Source organism: Nicotiana tabacum, chromosome 7 (assembly GCF_000715075.1).
Source record: "Nicotiana tabacum cultivar K326 chromosome 7, ASM71507v2, whole genome shotgun sequence".
Taxonomy (NCBI): Eukaryota; Viridiplantae; Streptophyta; class Magnoliopsida; order Solanales; family Solanaceae; genus Nicotiana; species Nicotiana tabacum.
Window position 1 is genome coordinate 164,233,956 of NC_134086.1, and position 21,767 is coordinate 164,255,722.

The 21,767-nt window shown below is 35.9% G+C and overlaps 3 protein-coding genes across 6 annotated transcripts in view; 2 read left to right on the top strand and 1 right to left on the bottom strand.

Moving 5' to 3' along the window:
* LOC107831617 (squalene monooxygenase SE1-like) overlaps positions 1-9,166 on the top strand; it is a 59,138-nt gene extending 49,972 nt beyond the window's left edge. The window contains exons 6-8 of the mRNA XM_016659403.2: positions 7,875-8,144; positions 8,230-8,508; positions 8,741-9,166. Coding sequence (XP_016514889.1) covers positions 7,875-8,144; positions 8,230-8,508; positions 8,741-8,860 — 669 coding nt within the window. The 3' untranslated portion in view covers positions 8,861-9,166. The remainder of the gene's footprint in view (positions 1-7,874; positions 8,145-8,229; positions 8,509-8,740) is intronic.
* Positions 9,167-11,266: 2,100 nt separating this feature from the next.
* Positions 11,267-14,454, top strand: LOC107831636 (uncharacterized). Of its 4 annotated transcripts, none has more exons than XM_016659426.2 (4): positions 11,267-11,406; positions 12,368-12,593; positions 13,515-13,776; positions 13,920-14,454. In XM_016659426.2, the coding sequence occupies exons 2-4, from the start codon at positions 12,377-12,379 to the stop codon at positions 14,260-14,262; spliced, it is 822 nt and encodes a 273-aa protein (XP_016514912.1). In that variant the 5' UTR covers positions 11,267-11,406; positions 12,368-12,376; the 3' UTR covers positions 14,263-14,454. The 4 variants fall into 4 exon arrangements, with proteins under 4 accessions (XP_016514912.1, XP_016514926.1, XP_016514906.1 ...); XM_016659440.2 differs by having other exon boundaries at positions 12,368-12,545; XM_016659420.2 differs by having other exon boundaries at positions 11,268-11,406; positions 12,353-12,593.
* A 557-nt stretch (positions 14,455-15,011) lies between these two features.
* Positions 15,012-21,260, bottom strand: LOC107831630 (DUF21 domain-containing protein At2g14520). The gene is made up of 11 exons (XM_016659414.2): positions 20,478-21,260; positions 19,734-19,810; positions 19,557-19,640; positions 18,725-18,838; positions 18,499-18,585; positions 18,091-18,230; positions 17,911-17,998; positions 17,636-17,709; positions 15,694-15,821; positions 15,342-15,607; positions 15,012-15,233 (listed from the first exon to the last, which is right to left on the bottom strand). The coding sequence occupies exons 1-11, from the start codon at positions 20,653-20,655 to the stop codon at positions 15,189-15,191; spliced, it is 1,281 nt and encodes a 426-aa protein (XP_016514900.1). The 5' UTR covers positions 20,656-21,260; the 3' UTR covers positions 15,012-15,188.
* Between the last annotated feature and the right edge of the window lie 507 nt (positions 21,261-21,767).

Genomic DNA, 21,767 nt, shown 5'->3' on the forward strand with positions numbered 1-21,767 from the left:
GGCGAGTTTGTTTAGATTATACTGACTTAAATAAAGCTTGTCCTAAAGACTCATTTCCTTTACCGCATATAGATCAACTAATTGATTCTACTGCAGGACATGAGTTGTTGAGTTTTTTAGATGCCTATTCAGGATATAATCAGATAAAAATGGGTCCTTTAGATGAGGAAAAACTTCCTTTATCACAAACAGGGGGACTTACTGTTATAAAGTCATGCCTTTCGGACTAAAAAATGGTGGAGCCACGTACCAAAGATTGGTAATAAAAATGTTTAAAGAACACCTGGGAAAAACTATGGAAGTCTACATCGATGACATGCTAGTCAAGTAAGCACAGGGGGGGATCATATCCAACATTTGTCAAAAAAAATTCAAATTCATCGCAAACTCAATATGAAGTTAAATCTCGAAAAATGTGCTTTTGGCGTGTCGTCAGGTAAGTTTTTAGGTTTACTTGTTTCTAAATAGAGGTATAGAAGTAAACCATGCATAGATCAAAGAAATTGAAGAGATACCAGACATACTCACGAGCAAAAAAGAGGTGCAGAGGCTGATAGGAAGGATAACAGCTTTGGAAAGATTTATTTCTAAATCTTCGGAGAAAAGTTTTTAAGTTTTTTTTAGTGTTGAAAAATCAAAACCACATTGAGTGGACTAAGGAATGTCAACAAACACTCAGAAATCTAAAAGCATACTTGTCAAACCCACCGTTGTTGGCTAAACCGAAGGATGGAGAAAGGCTACTCATCTATCTCGATGTATCAGAAATGGCGGTAAGTGCAGTGTTGGTACATAAAAACAAAGGTAAATAATCTCCAATTTATTATGTTAGCAAATCTTTATTGGATTCTGAAATTCGATATCCTCATTTAGAAAAACTTACTTTAGCACTAATCATGGCATTTAGATAGTTGAGGCCGTATTTTCAATGTCACCCTATCTATGTAGTGACCACTTACCCCTTAAGGAATATATTGCATAAGCAAGAACTATCAGGTAGGTTAGCCAAGTGGGCTATAGAACTTAGTGAATATGATATCGCCTACAAACCTAGAACTGCGATAAAATCACAGGTTTTGGCAGATTTTGTGGCAGACTTCAGTCCAGGGATAGTTCCTGAAGCAGAAAAGGAACTACAGGTATTCACCGAGTCTAATTCGGGTACTTGGACCCTATTCACTGATGGCTCCTCGAGTGTTAAAGGAGCGGGTTTAGGCATTGTTCTAATCCCACTTTTAGGAGAAACCATAAGGCAGGCAATAAAGTGTCATCCCATTACTAACAATGAAGCAGAATATGAAGCTGTAATTGTAGGTCTAGAATTGGCACAAGAACTCGGAATAGAGCAGATCATAATCAAAAGTGACTCGCAGCTTGTAGTTAATCAAATGTAGGGGACTTATATAGCTAGAGAAGTGCGGATGCAGCAATATTTGTTAAAAGAACGAGAATTAATTAGACAAATCCAATCTTGGAAAATCATGCAAATACTCAGGGAAGAAAATGTAGAAGCAGACGCATTGGCTAATCCCGCATCTGTTGCAAAAATAACAAATGAAGAAAATGCTACCGTAATACATTTGTTCCATTTAGCACTCGATCAGGATAAAAATGAGGTAAATTTCAATAATTTAACTTGGGATTAGAGAAATGAGTTCCTTAATTTCTTGCAGTACGAGATTTTACCTGAAGATAAGAAAAAGGCTCACTCACTTCAATAAAAAGCTGCCCGTTATTGTTTGGTTTGTGGCAACCTGTATCGAAAGATGTTCGGAGGGCCTTTAGCAAGATGTCTCGGACCTTCTCAAGCAGAATATGTGATGAGAGAAGTACATGAGGGACACTGTAGAAATCATGCAGGAGGAATATCCTTGGTTAATTAGAGCAGGGTATTCTTAGCCAAAAATGGAAGAAGATGCAGAAAGTTTTATGGTTAAGTGTGACAAATGCCAACGATATGGCAACAACATGCATTGCCCAGCAGAGCTATTGCATCCAGTTATTTCACTATGGCCTTTTATGAAATGGGAGATGGATATCGTAGGTCCACTGCCACAAGCCAAAGGAAAGATACGATTTTTATTCGTATTAACAAATTATTTTACCAAGTGGGTAGAAACAGGTGCCTTCAAACAGGTGTGGGAGAAAGAAGTCAGGTACTTTATTTGGCGAAACATCATATGCGAGTTTGGAGTTCCAAAGGAAATCGTATGTGATAATGGCCCACAATTCATAGGTGCAAAAATCAAAGAATTTTTCCAGAGTTGGTAGATTAAAAGGATAACATCAACATCTTACCATCCTGTGGCTAATGGACAAACTGAATTGACAAACAAAGTTATTATTAATAACTTGAAGAAAAGGTTAGAGGAGTCAAAAGGTAAGTGGCTAGAAGTGTTATCAGGAGTCTTATGGGCCTACCGAACGACATCAAAAACCTGTACGGGAGAGACTCCATTCTCACTTGTGTCTGGTTCTGAAGCCTTAATCCCAGTTGAAATAGGTAAACCAAGTACAAGATACACCCAAGCAACTGAAGAATCAAATGAGGAAGAGATGCGAATAAATCTAGATTTGCTTGAAGAAAAGAGAGAAGCGGCTTTAATAAGGATGGCAGTACAGAAACAAATTATTGAGCGATATTACAATCGGAAAAGCTCATCTTAGATACTTCAAGATTGGGGAATTCGTCCTCAAAAATATTTTTCAATCGACAAAAGCGGCCAATGCAGGAAAGTTGAGTCCAAATTGGGAAGGACCCTACAAGATTCGAGGCATTGCTGGAAAGGGTGCTTATGAGTTGGAAACCATGGAATGCAAGGTGCTATCTTCTAATTGGAACATTGTTCATTTGAAGAAATATTACTTCTAAGCAAAAGAAGTACCCACGGTCAGGTATCGCTTAACTATGATTTTATTTTGTTATCGTGCACTAACAATTTTAGATAATAGGTAAAAAGTTAGCCCACACCAAATGATGATATTAGACCTGAAATACAAGCGGGATACAAAATTATTCTCGGTCTGTGTTACAACCTTTCTGATGGAAATAAAAAGGGTTAAAAAGTCATCATCTAAAAATATACATCCGAGTCTCGTATGTATTTTCCTTTTCAGGAAATGGACCAAATGTAAGGAATAATCAAGTGCTCGAATTTCATACTTCAAAGCTCTAACACTTGGAGGACTATAGATATGAAGGCAAAGAAGACTGAAAGTCAAAGAAAACTAAAGAAGTTAAAGTCATAATTCAAGCCTGGGTCAACCCAAAAATCAAAAGTCAAGAGCCAAAAAACAAGAAGTCAAGAGCCAAAACAAGCCTGATTCAAGAAACCTTTGTAATAAGCTTTGATAAAGTGTAAACTCGCAGACATAATTTACCAAATCTTGCGAGTACTTAGGTTATAGGCAATGATTAGTCATGGGTTGCAAGATATACTCTAGAATTTTTTTAAATTTGTTATAAGAAAAACAGTTATGAAAGAGTTGTAGATGTCATACAAAAAAGTTAATTGAATACCTATAAAGTGTTATGTAATTTGAAAGTTCAAAACATGAAACTTCCTATAATTATTCATGAAAATTCTTCAAAATATATATTTTCCTATTTCTCTCATTTACTTACACCAATATGAAGTTGAGACGTCTTCTTCTTTAGTGTCATTTATAAAAGGGTCCTCTTTTATAAAATTCGTGTCTGTGCCAAAATCACAAAATATTAAAGCATTCTTAAATGCAAGTCAAAGAGTAAAATAAAAACTCAAAATTAAACGAAAGATCATATATTAAACTTGGCTAAAACTAAGTATATCCTTAGTTAAAACCAAAATGTTTGTTGGTGAACAAACCCCAAACGAACCAGGGTAAAACTAACCATTCCAACAAAAAAAATCTTCCTATCAAAAGTTCTAAAAACAAACTAAGTTCTGAAAGAACATTAAGGGGCAGAGTCCAATGTGGCATTATCAGCAGCGGGAGAGGCAGAATCCAATATGGCATCATCAACAGCAGAAGAAGATTCAACTTGAGCAGAAGAAGCTTGAATACTAACTTCACCAGGAGTAAGCTCATCACCTTCGGGAACGCCGACCTCAGGTGATGAAAAGCTCTGACTTTGCTAAGTTTTTTCAATCGTTTCCTTAGCCTTGGCGATCTCAGTATTCAAGTCAAAGCCTTTCTGGCTAGCCTCCATCAAAGTCTCGAGGCGAGTATTTAGAAAAGCCCAACTTACATCAAGTGTCGTTTTATCCTCAAGGGCTTCGTAATCTTTCTCCCACTGGACAATTTTAGCCATCAACTCTTCTTTCTCAATCAAAGAAGCATCATAAGAAGCCTTCAAATGGGTAAGATATCTCTCTAAGAACTGGACCTTATCAGAAAAGACACGAAGGTTTTCTTGAGCATGAGTGAGTGCTTGAACTAGATCCCCGGCATAAGTCTCCTTCTGGTTAAGGAGTTCTTTCGAACCCCTTATCTCATCGGTAGCTTTAGAAAGTTGCTCTGCGAATGAAGACTCAAGGATGTCTTTGTCTTTGCCAACTTGACTTGAAGAGGCTTTCTCAATTGCCAATTCCGCTGCCATTATCCTTACTTGTTGTTCCAAAGCACACTTTTCTTCAGCTAAATCTTCTTTCTCCAATTGAAGACCCTTATATTGTTCCTTCTAGTTATCCGCTTCAGTATGATAATCATTAACTAGCTGCTCAGGGTGAACAATTCTCTTCATGAGCTCGGTTCCTATCAAGTTAATCTAAAAAAGAAAAGAAAGAAGCAATTTGTCACACAAAAATAAATAACCACAAGTAAAAGAAAGCTAAGACTTGAACCTTCAACGATGAACGAACAATATCATTTATCCATGTCAAAGAGCTGTAGCTTTCTAACTTTGACTTCTCAGCTGGGCCAAGTAAAGGTTTAAACCATATGTCAGCTTGACCAGATTTTTTCAACAGATTACCATCTTCAGGGACTTCTATGGTAACCTTTTTCACCACCGTATTACTACTAGAAGTACCAACTTCAACGTGAGAAGTAGTAGCAACAGGGACAGTTGAAGAAGTAAAAGCAACCACAGGAGGAGTAGTAGCAGCAGCAATAGGAACGGTAGATTGAGAATGATGGGGACTGACACTGAAAGGGAAGCAATGGGTAATTCTTCAGAAACGGGACCAAAATCTTCACTATCGAAAACATGGGAGAACAGCTAATCATTAGAGTCACGAGGAGGAGCATTCATCTCTTCATCAGAACTCACTAAAGTAGCACTTTCAGGATCATTCAAGGGAACTGAACTGGGAGGAGGCTGGCTTCATCATCTGAAACAATGCGTCTCCTAACTCGAGGTCTACGAACTAAAAGACCTTCCTCTCATTCTTTTTCTTCCTCCGAGCCACGGGCTTCATCAACCTTCCTCATTGAAGAGGAGCTCAGAATTTTTCTTGAGCAAGGTTCACCGTAAGTCTTGCAGATGAAATAGAAGCGGGACTAACACCATGAATAGGAAATCCTAATAAAAGAAAAGAGTTCACAGTAAGAAACTCTTAAACTAGCAAAAGAGTACAAGAAGAAGACTAGGTAGGAAAAAGTACTGTGTGTCCTAACTTTCCATCCAAATCTCTGAGTCCTTATCTCCATAGGAGCAACAGATAATAACTTTCATACCCAAGCACAGAAGTTGGAAATCTCCTAAAAAACTTCCATAGTTGCTGAAAAAGTAGGCATGATTATACATGAGAGTTCCTTTTGAAGAAGGAAAAAGATAAAGATGCAAATACTTACGTGCAAAATTCCACTTTTCTGGAAAATGCATGTTTTCTTCACCCACCAAAGCACTAGTGGGAGCAGAAACGAAGCGAGCATACCAGCCTCGATCTCTATCATCCTCAGGGCTAACCAATACTCTCTTACTTTTGGCCACAAGGGAAAAAACTCGTTCACGAAATAGTTTGAGAGAGTAAAGATGGAGTAGTTGACGAAAAGTAAAAGGCATAGAAGCCAAGTTTGATAAATAATGGAGGTATACAACCGCTCTCTAAACAATAGGACCAATTTGTCCTAAACACACATTGAAGTAACGACAGAACTTAATGATTATTGGGTCAATAGGAGGTTTGAAACCTAAGGTAAAAGGATATGTATAAACGAATGAATAGCCATCTTGATATGAAGTTATTGTTTGGTTAGATCCAGGGACTAAAATTGGGAAGTCGGGTTTCCAATTACATTCTCTTCGAACTAGAGCGAGAAGACCAGTCGTAATCAGAGTTGGGTAATGATCAGCACGATCAAGGAAAGCAGCCATGGAAGAGATTTGACTCTTCATGGATTCACTATCAGTCACAAAGGATAGCTCTTAAGGAACAATTCATCAACAGTGGGTTCGCGTAGGGCTTCGGTTGAATCTTTATATTTAGAAGAATATCTTGGGGTTGCAGAAGCCCTAGGTCTAGAAGCAGATGGATTGGTAGCACTACTTTGAGAGGGGGAACTACGATTAGAAATAGAACTGAGGCTACACAATCTTCCACCTCTTTTACTCCTAATAAGAACAGTTGAAGGGGCAAGTTCATCAACAATTACTACTTTGCGAGGATCGGGATTTGGTGAAGACATGGTTGAATAAGGAACTAATAAAGTAATATACGCTGAAGAATAAGAATAAGTGAAGAAGAAGAACATTGTAGGATAAAGGTTCGGTGAAACTAAAAGACACGTGAGGTACCTATAAGAAGAAGCAACCGTCATATAAAGTAAGTCATGATAAAACATCATAATGAATCAGTCACTTCGTGACTGACGCAGCTGCAAGAAAGCCCTAAAAAGTGTTGAGGAGTCACAAACCCAGTCATCAAAAGTCATGTAGCACATGCATTAAATAGAAGTGATATATGATGCGTTAGTTCTGAATAAAACACAATGATGCTTGGGAAACGGCGGCATAAGAAAAATCCCGCCATAAATACATACCACTTCCCAGATATTCAATTGCAGAATATTCGGCAAGTGGGGGGACTATCCGTATTGGTGAAAAAAAATAATACACGTGGAGTTACATTTGGCTGATAGGGCATAATACGTGGAACAATGAAAAGATGACAGCTGGAATATTACAATTAAAAGATGTATGAGTTACAAGAAGTGCAAGCAAATCACCCACGAGATGAAAAGGACGCCTATGCTCGAGCCTAAATTAGTCAATGAAGAGACACGGACGGAATAAATTAAGACACTAAAAAGGGAAGATTCATGAGCCTTCAATTAATAAAGAGGGAGAATCAGAATCGTTACAAAATCTTCATGAACAGTTACGATTACCAATTATAACGGATCATTAATACCATTAATGCTCATAATAATTTAGCCATTAATGGAAGGAAACGTTATATTTATAAACCTCTATATAAGAGAAGAGGTTTTCACTTGTAAAAGACATCTGAGATGATACTGGAATATACTCTTTATTTTTCTGCCTTCTCGAAATTCTCTACTTTGACTTTGCAATCAATTATTTCCTTAGTTGTTTTTGTTATTTTCCTTTGATATCATTGAGAAAGTGAAGCAAAAGTTGGTTATTAGAATCTCGTTTTCTTCTAAGACTAAACTATGACTGAAAGATATATTTTTGGTTAAACAGATATGTTGGTTTGGTTTGGTTTTAATAAAAGCTGAACCAATCCGGTCGGTCCATTACACCCTATTTACTCTTTTAGTTCCCGGGAATGTCAATCCATTTTTTTTAGTCCATCAAAAAGAATGATTTGATTTCTAAATTTGGAAGCGATATGATTTACCTTCAATTTCTATAGCCACATAAGTATTATGATAAACATGTGTACAAAGAAATAGATTCACACGGATTGTTAATTTTTTGCCAGGTACCTAGTGAATTGAGGGATGCATTAATAAGAGCGATTGGCGAGGAAAACAACATAAGAAGAATGCAATTCAGAAGCATGGCAGCAAATACTTGTACAATTCCAGGTTCTCTTCTAATAGGAGACGCCTTCAATATGAGGCATCCTTTATCAGCTGGAGGAATGACTGTCGCTCTTTCCGACATTGTTGTCCTTCGCCATCTTCTTAAACCTCTCCCTAATTTTACTGATGCAAACGCTGTTCTTCAACGCTTTTACACTCTTAGAAAAGTAAGTGTAAATCAGTTATTTTCCAAGAGAATGACTTCCAAATCAGTATAAATTTTTATATTTTTTGTGGTGGTTAACTTTGTAGCCGGTTGCATCAACAATAAACATATTGGCTGGTGTAACATACCAAGTTTTCAGTCCTTCACTTGATCCATCAAGAAAAGAGATTAGGGAAGCATTTTATGGTTATTTAAGGCTTGGAGGGATTTTTACAAATGGAGCAATTGGTTTACTTGCTGGCCTAAATCCAACGCCTCTCGGCTTCGCTTTTCAATTCATTGCTGTGGCAGTATATACTTTTGGTCGATTATTGCTTCCGTTTCCTACTCCCAACGCCATTTTGCGCGGGGCCAGATTGCTTTATGTAAGTATAATAACAAACTTAATCCAGACAAAATTGTGGTATAGTACTATTTATTAGCTGCAGATTGTTTTAGTGACAAACTTTTCTCGTAGCTAAACAACAAGTAAATTTTCGGCTAAATTTTCAAAAACGGCAATTTTTTCTGCGGATTAAAATCCATCACTAAATTGTTTTAGTCAGTCGTTAAACCCTTTTTTTTAAGTACTGATAATCTGACTCTTTGATTTTTCAGGTCGCAATTGATATGATATTCCCCATTATTAAAGCAGAAGGAATTAGACAAATGTTCTTCCCAGCTAGCCTTCCAGCCTACTATAGTGCACCTGCATTAGCTCATAAAAGTGACCAATAATGCCACGATTCCAAAACTCTGGCAGATATTATATATTATATTATATTATATTATATTATTAATAAGAGACAATAATACCATGTAATTAAAAGAGGACTAGTTCAAAACTTATGAGTTATGAAGATTGAGATAGGATAATAAATCTTCACTTCTCTTCCTATAAATTAAATTGATGCTACAAGCTAAAATTTGAATGTAAACTAAATTGCCTAAGACTAGTCGTGAGTTTAATTAATAGTTACTCATGACTATATATGTGTATAAGATATTTTAAAAAGGAATAAACGATTTGATCTTTGGATTTAATTTAGTTTTCGCCGGAGTCAGATTCTTTATGACATTTCAATATCCGTCAAGTACTCCAATTTAAGTTGATTATTAAGTTCCTGTTTTGAACTATTTTCTATAAAAAAGGTAACAAGCTCTACATTACAACTTTAGGGATCTTCAATCAATGTATGTATTCGCTCAAATCTGTACGCTCCAACTAAATTTGGCTCGCTTATGTACACTTCAGTCTTCAATTTGTGGTTGTCCAAATGTATGTAATCTTGAGGAGCTTAAATTGAGAAGAGCTGGACTTGAACTTTGACCTTTAGGGTAGTCACATGACTAATGAACAAAACTTTAAGGGTCGTTTGGTAGGGTGCATATGAATAATACTGAGTAAGGTGTATTAGTAATGTTGGTATTAGTTATTGTTGCATTAATTATGCTAACATATTTCTTATTCATTGTTTGTTTTGATTATTAAGGGAATGCACAATTTCTAAAATAATTATTTGTTTACAAAAATGCCTTCAATATTAGTCCATCACTCTATCTTTTTAAAAGAAACATATGTTGAGGAATGTTTTTATACGAAAAAAATTTTAAAAAAGTTATTTGATTTGTCTATCTATATTGTAGTATATAACTGAATATTTATTTATATAAGAAAAAATATGCTTAGTATTTATTTATTTACTAGGAAAATAATTTTATTTCTCACTATTTGGATTATTTTAAACTTGTATTAATATAATAGCATATTTTAATTAAGCATAAATTTAGCATATTTTAATCAAGCATTGTTAATGCCATGATTTTCTATGCATTAGTTATGCATAAGATTACGGGTGTCAATGGATTTTTGAAAATCGACTAAATCGATCGGACCGTACCGCACCGAACTAATTTTTAGGTTTCTTTTAAAAAACATAAGTTTATATATAAATCTATAACCGTACCGATAATTAGGGTAGGTTTTTTATTTTATAAAAATAAACCGAAAATATCGAACCGTATCGAAAAAGTTTTATATGTAAAAAAATATATTTATATAGTAAGTTTAAAAATAATAAAGCACTAGATTTTTTTGGGGGGCTTTGGAATTATGAAAATTGGTACAATCCAACAAGTAATTAAACATAAAATACTAATTCCAAAAACCTATTATGCTACTTCTACTTAAACTAAGTTATTTCACGTATCTGTATTAGTAAGACACAAAGTATTCTAGCGATTATGATTAGCAAACTACAATGTATTGAATATGTTTCCTTACATATAATTTAAATTTATCTTTTTGAATATGTAATCTTCTATAGACTTTATTCTTGAGTCCCAGCTTGGTTAATATTTTTTCACTCGTGTGATTTATATTTTCTTTGCTTTCACTTGATTTCTTTTACATTGCTGTAGAATAGTTGATGGATCTATACTATAGTCATCTTTCATTTTTTGTTAATTCATCACCCTTTAAACAGTAAAAATGTCTAGAGAGTTTTGTGAAGTCCTATAAAAGAACGTGTGTTATTGCATTCTACATCTACTAGTAAATTTTACATGACATTTAAAAAATATCGAAAATTAACCAAACCGTACCGATACTGAAGAGAAACCGACATGATTAGGACGGTTTCAAAAGGTCTAATTTTGTTATATATAATAGAATAACCAAACAATTGGTATGGTACAAATTTTATAAAATAACTAGCCGAATCAGTCCATTGACATCCCTACATAGGATTATACCAATATATTCAAAAAATGTATTGAACAAGGTATTATTAATATACAAAACTAATGTATACATTATTTTATCTAATATATCCTACCAAGCGACCCCTAAATTTAACAAGTTTTACCTATGAGCAAAACTTCTTACTTTTGACCTTGAAAATTTGTCTGATCAAGTGACCTGCCCCAAATGCGAAAGGTTAAAAGCCAGCCCTTATAGTGTCCTATTTTGCCATTTCATGAGTTTCAAGGTTGCTCACAATGGTCATAATTAAGTTGAGAAAGTTGCACTAGCTTTTAATGGTGAATTGTGATTATGTTTTAATGAGCAGCCTTAAAATTGACTATTTGTGCAAATGGCCCCTAATGAAAGGGGTAGGCCCAATGGATTTCACTCAGAGGCCCAAAACACTATAAGCTCATGAATACGAATTCCGATTGATTTCTGCCCCGACATTTGAAATTAGGGCAGTCTCTTCTCTTCTAGGATTTTCCATCTCTCTACGGCGAATTTCTCGGCGATCTCTCTCCATCGAGTTCGAGTGGTAAGTTCCCTTCTTTCTTTTCTTTCTCGACTTCCTCCTCTCCTTCCGTCATGAATGAAACTAAATCCCTAATCATTTTCATGTTGAAGCGCTTATTTTTAATTTGATGCTATGCTTTGTGTCTAATTTCACTGCAAAAAGAAGTCCACTCCGATTCGTATAGTATGAAAGGAAATTTAATTGAAAATGCCCCAAAAATTTGATTTTTATTGTCATGATTTTGTGATTGATGATAGTCTTGAATTTCAAGTCTAATGAATTCCTTCTACTTATTAAGTAAAAGTCTTTTATGAACCTTATCTGATTATTTATCATGGGTTGGTTTTTCTGCAATCTTGGAAAATTTTCTGCATCCAGTGCGTAAAGATATCCTTTTTTCTGTATAAGTGAATTATGAGGTTGGTTTTGCATAGCTCGTTAATTGCCATATTGAAATTCGTTGCAGTTATGGTATCCACTAATTTTATATATCACCTATAGATGCAAGACACTTCTAGTTTTAGAGAATCCCATTTTATCTTAAAAGGTAAATTATCGAGTATTGGGATGAAATCTGCATAAATCGGAATGGATATTAAGGGTTCATATAGCTAACCCTAACTAGTGTGGGACTGGGGCGTTCCTGATTTGTTGATTGTTACATACCAAGATGCGAGATTGGCCATTTACGGTTTTGCATATCAAAGCATTCATGTTTTATTTTGGACTACTTACTTTGTTGGCAGAAACCATTGCCTCCCCAATACAGTTATGGGATCTGCTAATTTTATATGTCACCTACAGATAGAGTAAAATCTAGGATTTAAAAGCAATGGCTGCATCACTTGACATATATACATATTTATAGAATTCTTCCTGTATTTGGTATATGTATATATGTACAAGGAGCTGCTTATATGTTGGTTCTGGCTCTGCCTAAAAGACATCTTTATTTGACCATTTGCAGTTTTGAGTGTTATAGGGGGTGGATATGGATTTGGAGACAGAGAACAGAATTGCGGCAATTCTGTTGAAAGAGGCTGCAGAATTGCGGCGGCAAGCGGAGTCAGATGGTGCACTTTCTTATCTTCATCGGCCTAATGTCAGGGGGAGACCAAATTCACGGTTTTTAACAGCAACTGTTCTTGGAGTACAACAAGGCACACATCGCTTTTATTTCCCACTACGAGTTCTAGATTTTTGTTCTGGTTTGATCCATTATTTCTCATTTCCTGTCTTTGAAAACTCTTTCATCTAAAGTGATTCAATATTTTCTGCACTTAATTGGAGTTAGTGTCAGTTATTCAGCTAAGATCACTTTCTATAGGAAGAATCTGGTGGTATTCTCTGCCAGCATCTAGCTGAGCAAATTTAGAGTCTAGCGACAATAGATATGCAAGCTTAGAGTAGCCGACTGGTGCCACGATTTATAAGTCAAAACAAAGTATGAAAGCTTAGAGTATGATTGATTTTAGCCTTGCATTTCGTAATTCTTTAAGGGTTGGGAGCGCTATAACAATTTACTTCTGCATGAGAAGAGTTGAATGAAAGACCACAATATCATAAGAGTATTTACAAAAGAATCAGTGACTGAAAGAAGTAGAAGAAATAGGAGACAGAAGCCTCTTACTAATTATAGAAAAAGAATTAACCAGGTCAGAGACCATGTAGAGGAAAGGACATTCTGTTGAAAGAACTGTTTTTTCCACTTTGTGCATGCGGGCACTGCTCTGTCATTAGTATCTCTTGTAAGAGTATTAGGCACTCACGATATTACACAAGCACTTGGCACCTACAGTCAAATTTTGTACAAGATAATATAAGTACTACTTCATGCATATTCGCTACTGATTTAAAAGAAGAAAAAACCAACTATTTCATGCATATCCTTGTGTTTTTTCCTCGATTTTGTTGTGTGAATGTTGTGCTGCCTTAGTAGGTTCTACACAACTAGACTTTTGAAAAACCTACATGAACTAGGGGTTAGACCGGAAAATGTGAAATATAGTTTATCTGAAGGGTAAAGTTATTCTTCACATATAGACAAAGCACTATTCTTTCTCGGACAGGTTTCTTATATTAGAGCTCATAGTCGCATCTTTTGTGGCTCTGAAATTTACTAATTGCAGCTAACCGAGCTGTTGAAGTAAATGAAATGTGGAAGTTAAGGCAGAAAGAGGTGGAGCTTGAGAACAGGCTTAAAGGGAGGTTGGCAGATAAGAACAGAGATACAAAGTGTCATAGCTCTAGTCTCTCGGAAAGGAGGTCACGTGAGAGATGTGATACTGATTCAGGCACGAGTGGATCAAAGAAAAGAGAGAGACAGGATTCTCATTCCAGTGAGGATGATGGCTTGAGAGATGCTGAAATTGAAGAGTTTTTACATTCAAGGTCAATCTTTCTCTTAGAACATCTATTTGTGCATCTCTGTGGCTGCATGCATCGAGTCTTAAACTCCTCACTTCCTTGTCCTTTTCTGGTGTCACAACTTCGATGTGTCTCACCTTGCTAATTGAACAGCTTGTTATTGGCAGGGTCAAGCGTGGCAGGGGAACTGTGGGGTCACGAATGGATGAAGCTGGCCCTTACCTTCCTTCTAGTCCAGATCCTAGAGAAAGAGAGTCAGCAAGTCCTGATATGAAGCGAAGCAAAGGATGCGGATATCATGTTGTCATTGGTCCAGAGAAGCCCGTCTGGCTGAATTCCCCGGGTTCTTCAGACAATGAATCTCTGTCAGAAGACATGACAAAAGTCCGAAAGAAGGCTAAATCCAGTAAACACCACCACCAGTGTAGGAAACATAGATCAAAAAAGAAGTCCAAGGATAAGGAGGATAAAAGGAGGAGAGAGGAGAAAAGGGTCAAACTTCATAGATAGATACTATCGCCTAATCAGTGTATATTAACTTTTTCTCTTCCTTGTTGATTCAGAGGTTCGTTCAGATGTTAAGCGTCAGAACTTTTATTCCTGCTTCGTGGAAGTTTCATTGTTGTGTAATTTTGTATATTTTGCTCATTTCTCCTGTAAAGATGGCCTTTTACTCCATTTTCACAGCACTCCTTCAACTTCTCACCTCCACTTTAACGAAACTTTATCTAAGCTTCTTCAAGAAACAGTTGTCAGTGTAATTCGTGTATTACATCTTGTAAGTATGGCTGGACAACTAATTGATTTGACCTCGACTCTCCTGTCTAAAAATCAGGGGGCCACCAATGAGTGAAAATATTTAAAGGTATTGACCGTGAAATTACGAGTCATTACTTAAGAAGAACTAAGGAGCCAATATGAGACCAAAAGCTCGACCATTCAGAAGTAACCCAAAAGCTGTAAACATCATTTTAAGTTGTTAACCATTCACTATCGACAGCAAATCATACTATCCCTTGAAACTGAGCAGTTGGCTAATATTAGCAGCTCCAGTTTCACTTTGAGAGTTCCCATCCGCCATATCTTTAGGTACTTTACTATGGTACAAGCTATTTGATGACACTCCTATCTGCCATCTTAAAAATGATTTACTCTTGAAAACAGCCGATAGCCAGCCACAAAGCTATACGCAAAACTCAGCACTGTATCATAAATTGATCCAACGCTGACATGATAACGTCTTTATATCAGAAAGCACCTTTTTGTAACTTTTTTGAGGCCTACATTTCTTCAGTAGAGAAGAGTCTTGTACAAAGCGTCTCGAATGTTCTGCTATAGTTGTTTGGAAGTACAGTAAAACACATCTCTTAAATAAGACATCAAAATTTTCTAATTATACATTGTCTACAACTACATAATTAACAACATATATATGATTATGAATCCTCCACGTGGTGATCCGTCTCATCAAATATCTCCTCCTACAAAAAAAAACACAGAATTGACATTTAGATACCTCGGAGCTGTAAAAGTCATGGAAAGTATTGAAATCTAAAAGCTCTACATATAACAAAGTTTATTCAGTTCACCTGTAAAAGCTCTTCAATAACATCTTCCATAGTTATTATACCAACAACCTCTTCTTCTTCTGGGAGTTTTGGCAGGGGATTTCCATCAATTCGCAGAATGTCCGAGTACATATCTCTAGTCCACTTTTTGCTCCTAGAACTTTTGAATGAAGCATTTCCACCATTAGGGAAACTCTTCCACTTCTGCAATGATCGCTTTGTCTTCAGACTCTTCTCCAGGGGAGGCTTTTCACCATCAATGTCTACCCTGACATCCTTCACGGGATCTAGAGAGCAAAGAGAAGGTGGGATGTCAAGATTAGAGAAGGTTTACATGCGAGAAAAGCAAAATAATCCAGCAAGCAATACGTACTCTCTGCAGGGGATTTGCTATCAGGATGATCCATATCCTTGTTGCACTGTCTTACAACCACAGCCATGTGGCTATGACCTTTCTGAAACTCATTCAGGATGTCATCCAAATGCATAGTATCTGGAACCCTGCACCATAAGAACGGGAAATCGTGAAGGTGTTTATGAGGGATATGGGAAGAGCATAAAACAATCAATCACACGCAGTAATTACAACCTAAAATGGATGCAAGCATCATTGACACAAACCAGATGCCCTTCCATTCTTGGGAAAGCTTAGACGACATAAAACACAAGACTAAAATTATCTTATCTTTTAACACAGGTGATACAATCATTAACAGCATTTAAATTGCCCTCCCTCTAGAGTCAAGTTGAATGTCGTTTTCACTTTCATGAGCCAACCTTTATCATTTTTTATGAATGCGATTCTAAATAATTTTAAAAATGAAATTACCCAATTTTTTCTGTATTTTCATGTTCCATGTAATTTATGAATAAATGAACTTTTTTCAAATAAAGTAAAATCATTTTTTTATTCCAAATAGAATACAGGATGAACCAACTCTCGGTGAATGGAGTAACGACATTCAGTGTGAAACCACGGAAGTAAGAGATGCAGTGAAATATATAATGGAAAAGAATTGTCAACTGTCCTGCACTATAATGAATAGACGCATACAAGAGATCTGAAATCTTATCCTTGCCCCTTAGTTTTTGAATTCATTAATCCTTCCACTCAAACTGAGTTTTAAAATTAATTGAACATACATCTTCTTCCAAGATTGTTACACTCAAATCTCTCACAGAAATTCCTTCAGGAAACCAGTTCTTTCCTATTTTTCACTATTTAGAGACCCACGTAAGCCTAAAACTCCTAGTAAAATAGATAAGCCAGTTAAAACACATTATAAATTTAATTATGACCTTTGTTTTTGATATGCTGTTATAAGTCAGTTAACATCAAACAGAAATCAAGCGTGCAGCAAAAATTGTTCCACAGACGCACAGTGATTAACTCCCTCCCTCTGTTGTAATGCACATGTGGAAACATCACCTACCACGTTATGTGGGTTCTACCCTCAAATCATCAGATCAAATATCAGTCCCTAGAGGAAGTTAGGGCCAACTGATGCTAGTCAGATAGATGTCTAAGCGAGTTGACTAGCTTGAGTTGGGAGGAAAACTTGCATAAGCAACATTACTAACTAGGAGGACTTCTTTCATCTGTAGCTATATTGCAAGTATCAGGAACAGGAAGTGTACTAGTTCACTCTTTATAGCAACTTAGCCAAACTTGGATAAGTCATCTAACTCATTTATATCAGGAATTTTCTGCTCATTATCAATTCGAGGTTTAAGCTTCTTTTTTATTGGTGATGTCTAACTTGTACCCACAACCTACAGATTTCTGTAGCATAGTTCCGGAAAACGGATGTACAGACTCGGATTGTAAAACTATAAAAAGAAGGAAGCATATGAAGTGGGAAAAAGTACTTTTTTATGATTTTAAAGTGGGAAAATTGTACTTTACATGACAAGACCTTAAGCATATTTTAGACCTAAAAATACTAGAGACTACCAATTAGCAGCATGCAGCATAGACACAGAATAACAGTCTGCCTCATCTTGCATACTAACTGAACGACAGGAAAGGCACTAAAACTACATAAGTTCTTTTTCACTTCTTAGTTTCTGGAGATTTTCAGAGTGACCCACTCTAGGCTGAACAGACTATGAAAAGGTGTACATGCTAAAATAACCCGGGTTACTGAAAAGAAAGACGGCAAAAAGAATTTGAATGTAAGTTAACTATATGCTAGCAACTGATTAAAAAAAAAAGTTAAACTTATGCTAGCAGCAATCACAAACCAAAGAAAGCATAAGAGTAATTTGCTTTTGCAGCCATGTAGTTTGCCAACACATAAAGATATAAAACATACCTTGGGATTCTTCGGATGGTAACGCTTTTCACAGGAGTTTCATCTTCTGGATGGACGGTCAACAAGTTCTTGACCTACAATGTCATAAAACAAGTAGGCAATTAAGGCATTAATGACGAAAATGGAACATAGAGACGGAGTCACTAAAAAGTTGGCAACATGGGGAAGTGAAATCGAAGTTCATGGAGAGGAATTGTCTTATTTTCTGTTGAAATTAGGCAAAAAGATGCTTCCAACTATGTCGAGGGTAACTGCACAAACAAATCAACAAGTACCAGAATTAGCCCTATTATGTTCGTAGGTTGGTCATAGTAGACTGGTATCCTGCTATGCCCTTTCTCCAAAATCAAGTTCATCAAATTCCTGCACATAAATAGGAGAGTATATAGTATCAAGCAGCTGAAGAGGCATACACAAATCTATAATTTACATTGACATCTAATAAATATAGAAACCTGTCCAGCTTCGCATTGATATCGATGGCAAAGATTTCAGATATCGGGGTCATCGCATCACTAGCTGTTTTGTCATGCAGCTCAAGAGCACCAGCAATTATCGTTGTCTCATCATGTGTTAGTTCTCCGCCTTTACCAGCCTGTTTACAAGTAACTCACGGTATTAGAAATATACAATAACCAACACATGATGAGTAGGAATCCTAATTCAAGTGGTTTCGAGGTAGAGATTCTCTAGATCATTGAAGAAAAGTAGAATAAAGAAAAGAGGAATCCAAATTCAAGTGGTTTAAAGGAAGCAATAAGTCAATTAGAAGATAAAGGAAATAAAAACAGCTAGATCTATGTCGCAATGTGTAAGAAGCACAAGCACACAACTGTATCAACAACATAGCTTCAATTAATTACCTCATTCCCATGCAAATTTACTAGAGTTTTCAACTCAGCTCGTCGGAAAAGTGCTCTATTTCCATGTCCCAGAAGAAAGTCCAACAGCTGGAAATCACAGCTATTAATTAAAACAAACAACTACCATCCCAAATCCAACATTTGATAAACTAAGTTGGAATACAGATCGCACTCAATGTCAGAAATTCAATGAAATTTAACATAATCATTGCAAAAAAAAGTATACCTTGCTTATTGGATAGGCAATAGGAAAACAGATCCAAACAAGCACACGAACAACTGGGGCTGTAGCTGCACCAATGGCCAGTCCATACCTTGAGCAAACAGATTGTGGTATGATCTGCCCAATCACACAAAGGAAAGCAGCACATGCAAATCCATCATGTGGTTTCACCAAACAGCTTAATTCTTTGGTTTTAAAGAAAATAATACGTCTGAACTCTCGATAAGTTGTGTTGTTAAGAACAATACATTTTTATCAAATTCCTCCTTTAAATAAGCATCACAAAAAGAGGAATAAAAAGCATTTTTCACAGTGGAGTCTGTTTACATTCCACCCAGACTGTCCAGTAAGCTAAATGGCATCTTAAGTCATCCATGGACAATTATGGGATACAGAAAGTAATCCCCAATGCAAAAGCTCACTTGCTCGTTTCAGCAATGTTGCAGAAGTTTCTTACTATATATTTCCTACAAAATTTTAAGGACAATTAACTGCACTTACTTGAGTGGGAGGGAGTGACAACAATTTCAACCCAAATTATTAAAATAACCATAAAGCAACTAAGGGAAAGAACTAATGACCGCTAATAACAAATGGCATCGACTCTCCTTAGAATCTCATAATGTAATTAATGTCAATTTGGCCATCAGTATAAATTCAAGATAGATAAAGGGCAGGGGGCACACATGCCATATGGCACCCTATTACCCGTCCCATCCGGGTGGATGAAGGGAAATGCCCCGGTCCACCCTTCCCACCCAACTGCCATCCCTAAATCCATATGTCCCGATTTAATCAGTTTTGAAGCTTATACTCAACAAAAATAAATCCTTACCTCACCAAACAGAAGAATCAACGTGACAGAAATCAGTATAGCACCCCAAGCCGTCACTAGACTGTCAAGAAAGATGGGAAGTGCCTGAAAGGATATCGCACAATTTTTAAAAGCTAAATAAGTATCCAAATAAAGCAAGAATTGCTTGTTGAAAAATACAATGATAATCTTGCATACCTCCATAGCAGCAGCATTGCAAATAAGCAGAGTGACAAGCAATAAATGCTGATTTTTTACAACAGGCAAGATCTTCTCTGTTAATATAAAGGCAAAACATATGAATTGTCAAACCATGATTCCCAAAATAAACACCCTGATGCAACGCCACCAGATCATTTCACAAACTTTAAAATAACATATCTTATCCTCTACTTCTACAACCTATTGACAGCAGATAAAACCAATTACGTATTAGTTTATTACATGCGTAGCTCTCTGGTCTCTCTTCATCATTCTCAAAATCCCTCTTTTCCAAATCAACTAACTAAAAGCAACCACAAATAATGTAAGGAGAAGCAGTATCATAACAAATTTAAGTTTGGAATTCAAGGTTACTCAACTAGTATAAGAATTACCAAGAGAACTCCTAATTTGCACTAAAAAACAAATTATTTAGACCTGGAATGAAATAACTCCAAATTGAGCATAATTAATACAGAGATTCATATAGCAACCCCTACTAGTTTTGGATTGCAGCACAGATTATTGATGGATGCATTGAAAGGTTACCTAAGGAAAAAAATCATTTTTTCTACTCTCTTCTCTCACCTAGCGAATAACAAAAATGATATAACCCAAAGATAACTAAATTTATTGCTCAAAGATTTAGCATTTATCATCTATAAACATCCAAGAACATTCATTAAAATAGACAGTATTTGCTATATTTGCTAATAAAAGGCAGGATAAATGAAATAATACCAGCATTTTTACGATCACATGGAGTTCCAGACTTAGCGAGGACTTCGAGATCAACTAGGCTGAGGGACATGAGTCCTAGCGTAAGGCCAGACATTAAACCAGCGAAACATACCAGAAAAATAATTATCAAAATATGTATGAAGAACCCTGTCTCGCAACATCTATACTCCACCGCCATTCACCGTACGTCTTCTCCCAAAAACAAACCTAAAACCTAACTCTTCCAAATATGTAACCCTAGAAAGCCTCAAAAAAACCCTAAAAGATTTAGTGTTAGAGAAACACAAGCCAATACTGTATCACCTCCATTCTCGAAAATATAAAGCTTTTCCAAAATAACTTCACACCAAAAATCCGTTCCCACAAAAAGAAGAAAACAGTGCAACTGCTTAGCTCACAATTTCCTCGTTTTATATATAGAATTGAAGAATTGAAACGATAGTTTGCAGATGCTGAGGGTATATAGTATATACTCTACTATTTTTTTAATATAATGCTTTTGGTATATAGATTTGTGTATTTATAGAAACAAGCAGGATTCGCCGGCGGTGGAAAATTACGGTAACTACGGTGGAGATTATGGATAGGTGTTCGCCGGAGGTGAGGTAATATAAATGTGACGTGTGAGCTTGTGAAGAGATGGTGATGGTGATACAGCTGATCTGTTACTATAGTTGTGTCCTTGTCATTGTATTATTATGATGGAAATACTCAGATTTTGCTCTTTTTCTTTCTTTATTGGTTTATGACTTCTCCTTGACAATTTTCTATCTTTTTACACCTATGTTTTCCTTTTTCTTCAAAATCTCCCAAAGTTATTCCAAGAATATATTCCTCCACACATTCAAGAAATTACACTACAAACAATTGGGAAAATATCTACTCTGCTCCGCTCGTTTACTTTTACTTATCCATTATTTATCATAATATTCATATTAATTGGTGTATAATTTTAATAGATTTAAAATATATTTTAAAATAAGTAATTAATGCAAAGAATAAAACAAAAAAAATAAATTATTTTTTCCTTAATATGCTAAAGTGGACAAATAAAATTAAAAATTTATTTTTAGAATATTGGGCTAACAAAATGAACGGTGAGTACCTTTCCTACTCACCTTTTTAAAATACTCCTATTGAAGTACGAATTGGACAGTGGACAACTTCCATTCTTGGCTTAACAATGAAACTAGTAATATTTGTAGTGGATTTTTCTCTTGCTCGCTTTATTGATCTTTTAGATACACTTTATTTGCTTGTATTGATTTGGTAAAGCAAAAGAGAACACGT

Coding starts and splice junctions, on each gene's coding strand:
- LOC107831636 (XM_016659426.2), top strand. CDS start 12,377: ATGGATTTGGAGACAGAGAACAGAATTGCGGCAATTCTGTTGAAAGAG. Junction 12,594..13,514: donor AGTTCTAGATTTTTGTTCTG/GTTTGATCCATT, acceptor TACTAATTGCAG/CTAACCGAGCTGTTGAAGTA. Junction 13,777..13,919: donor GAAGAGTTTTTACATTCAAG/GTCAATCTTTCT, acceptor TGTTATTGGCAG/GGTCAAGCGTGGCAGGGGAA.
- LOC107831630 (XM_016659414.2), bottom strand. CDS start 20,655: ATGGCGGTGGAGTATAGATGTTGCGAGACAGGGTTCTTCATACATATT. Junction 19,641..19,733: donor GCAATGCTGCTGCTATGGAG/GTATGCAAGATT, acceptor ATATCCTTTCAG/GCACTTCCCATCTTTCTTGA. Junction 15,608..15,693: donor TAGCAAATCCCCTGCAGAGA/GTACGTATTGCT, acceptor TTTGCTCTCTAG/ATCCCGTGAAGGATGTCAGG.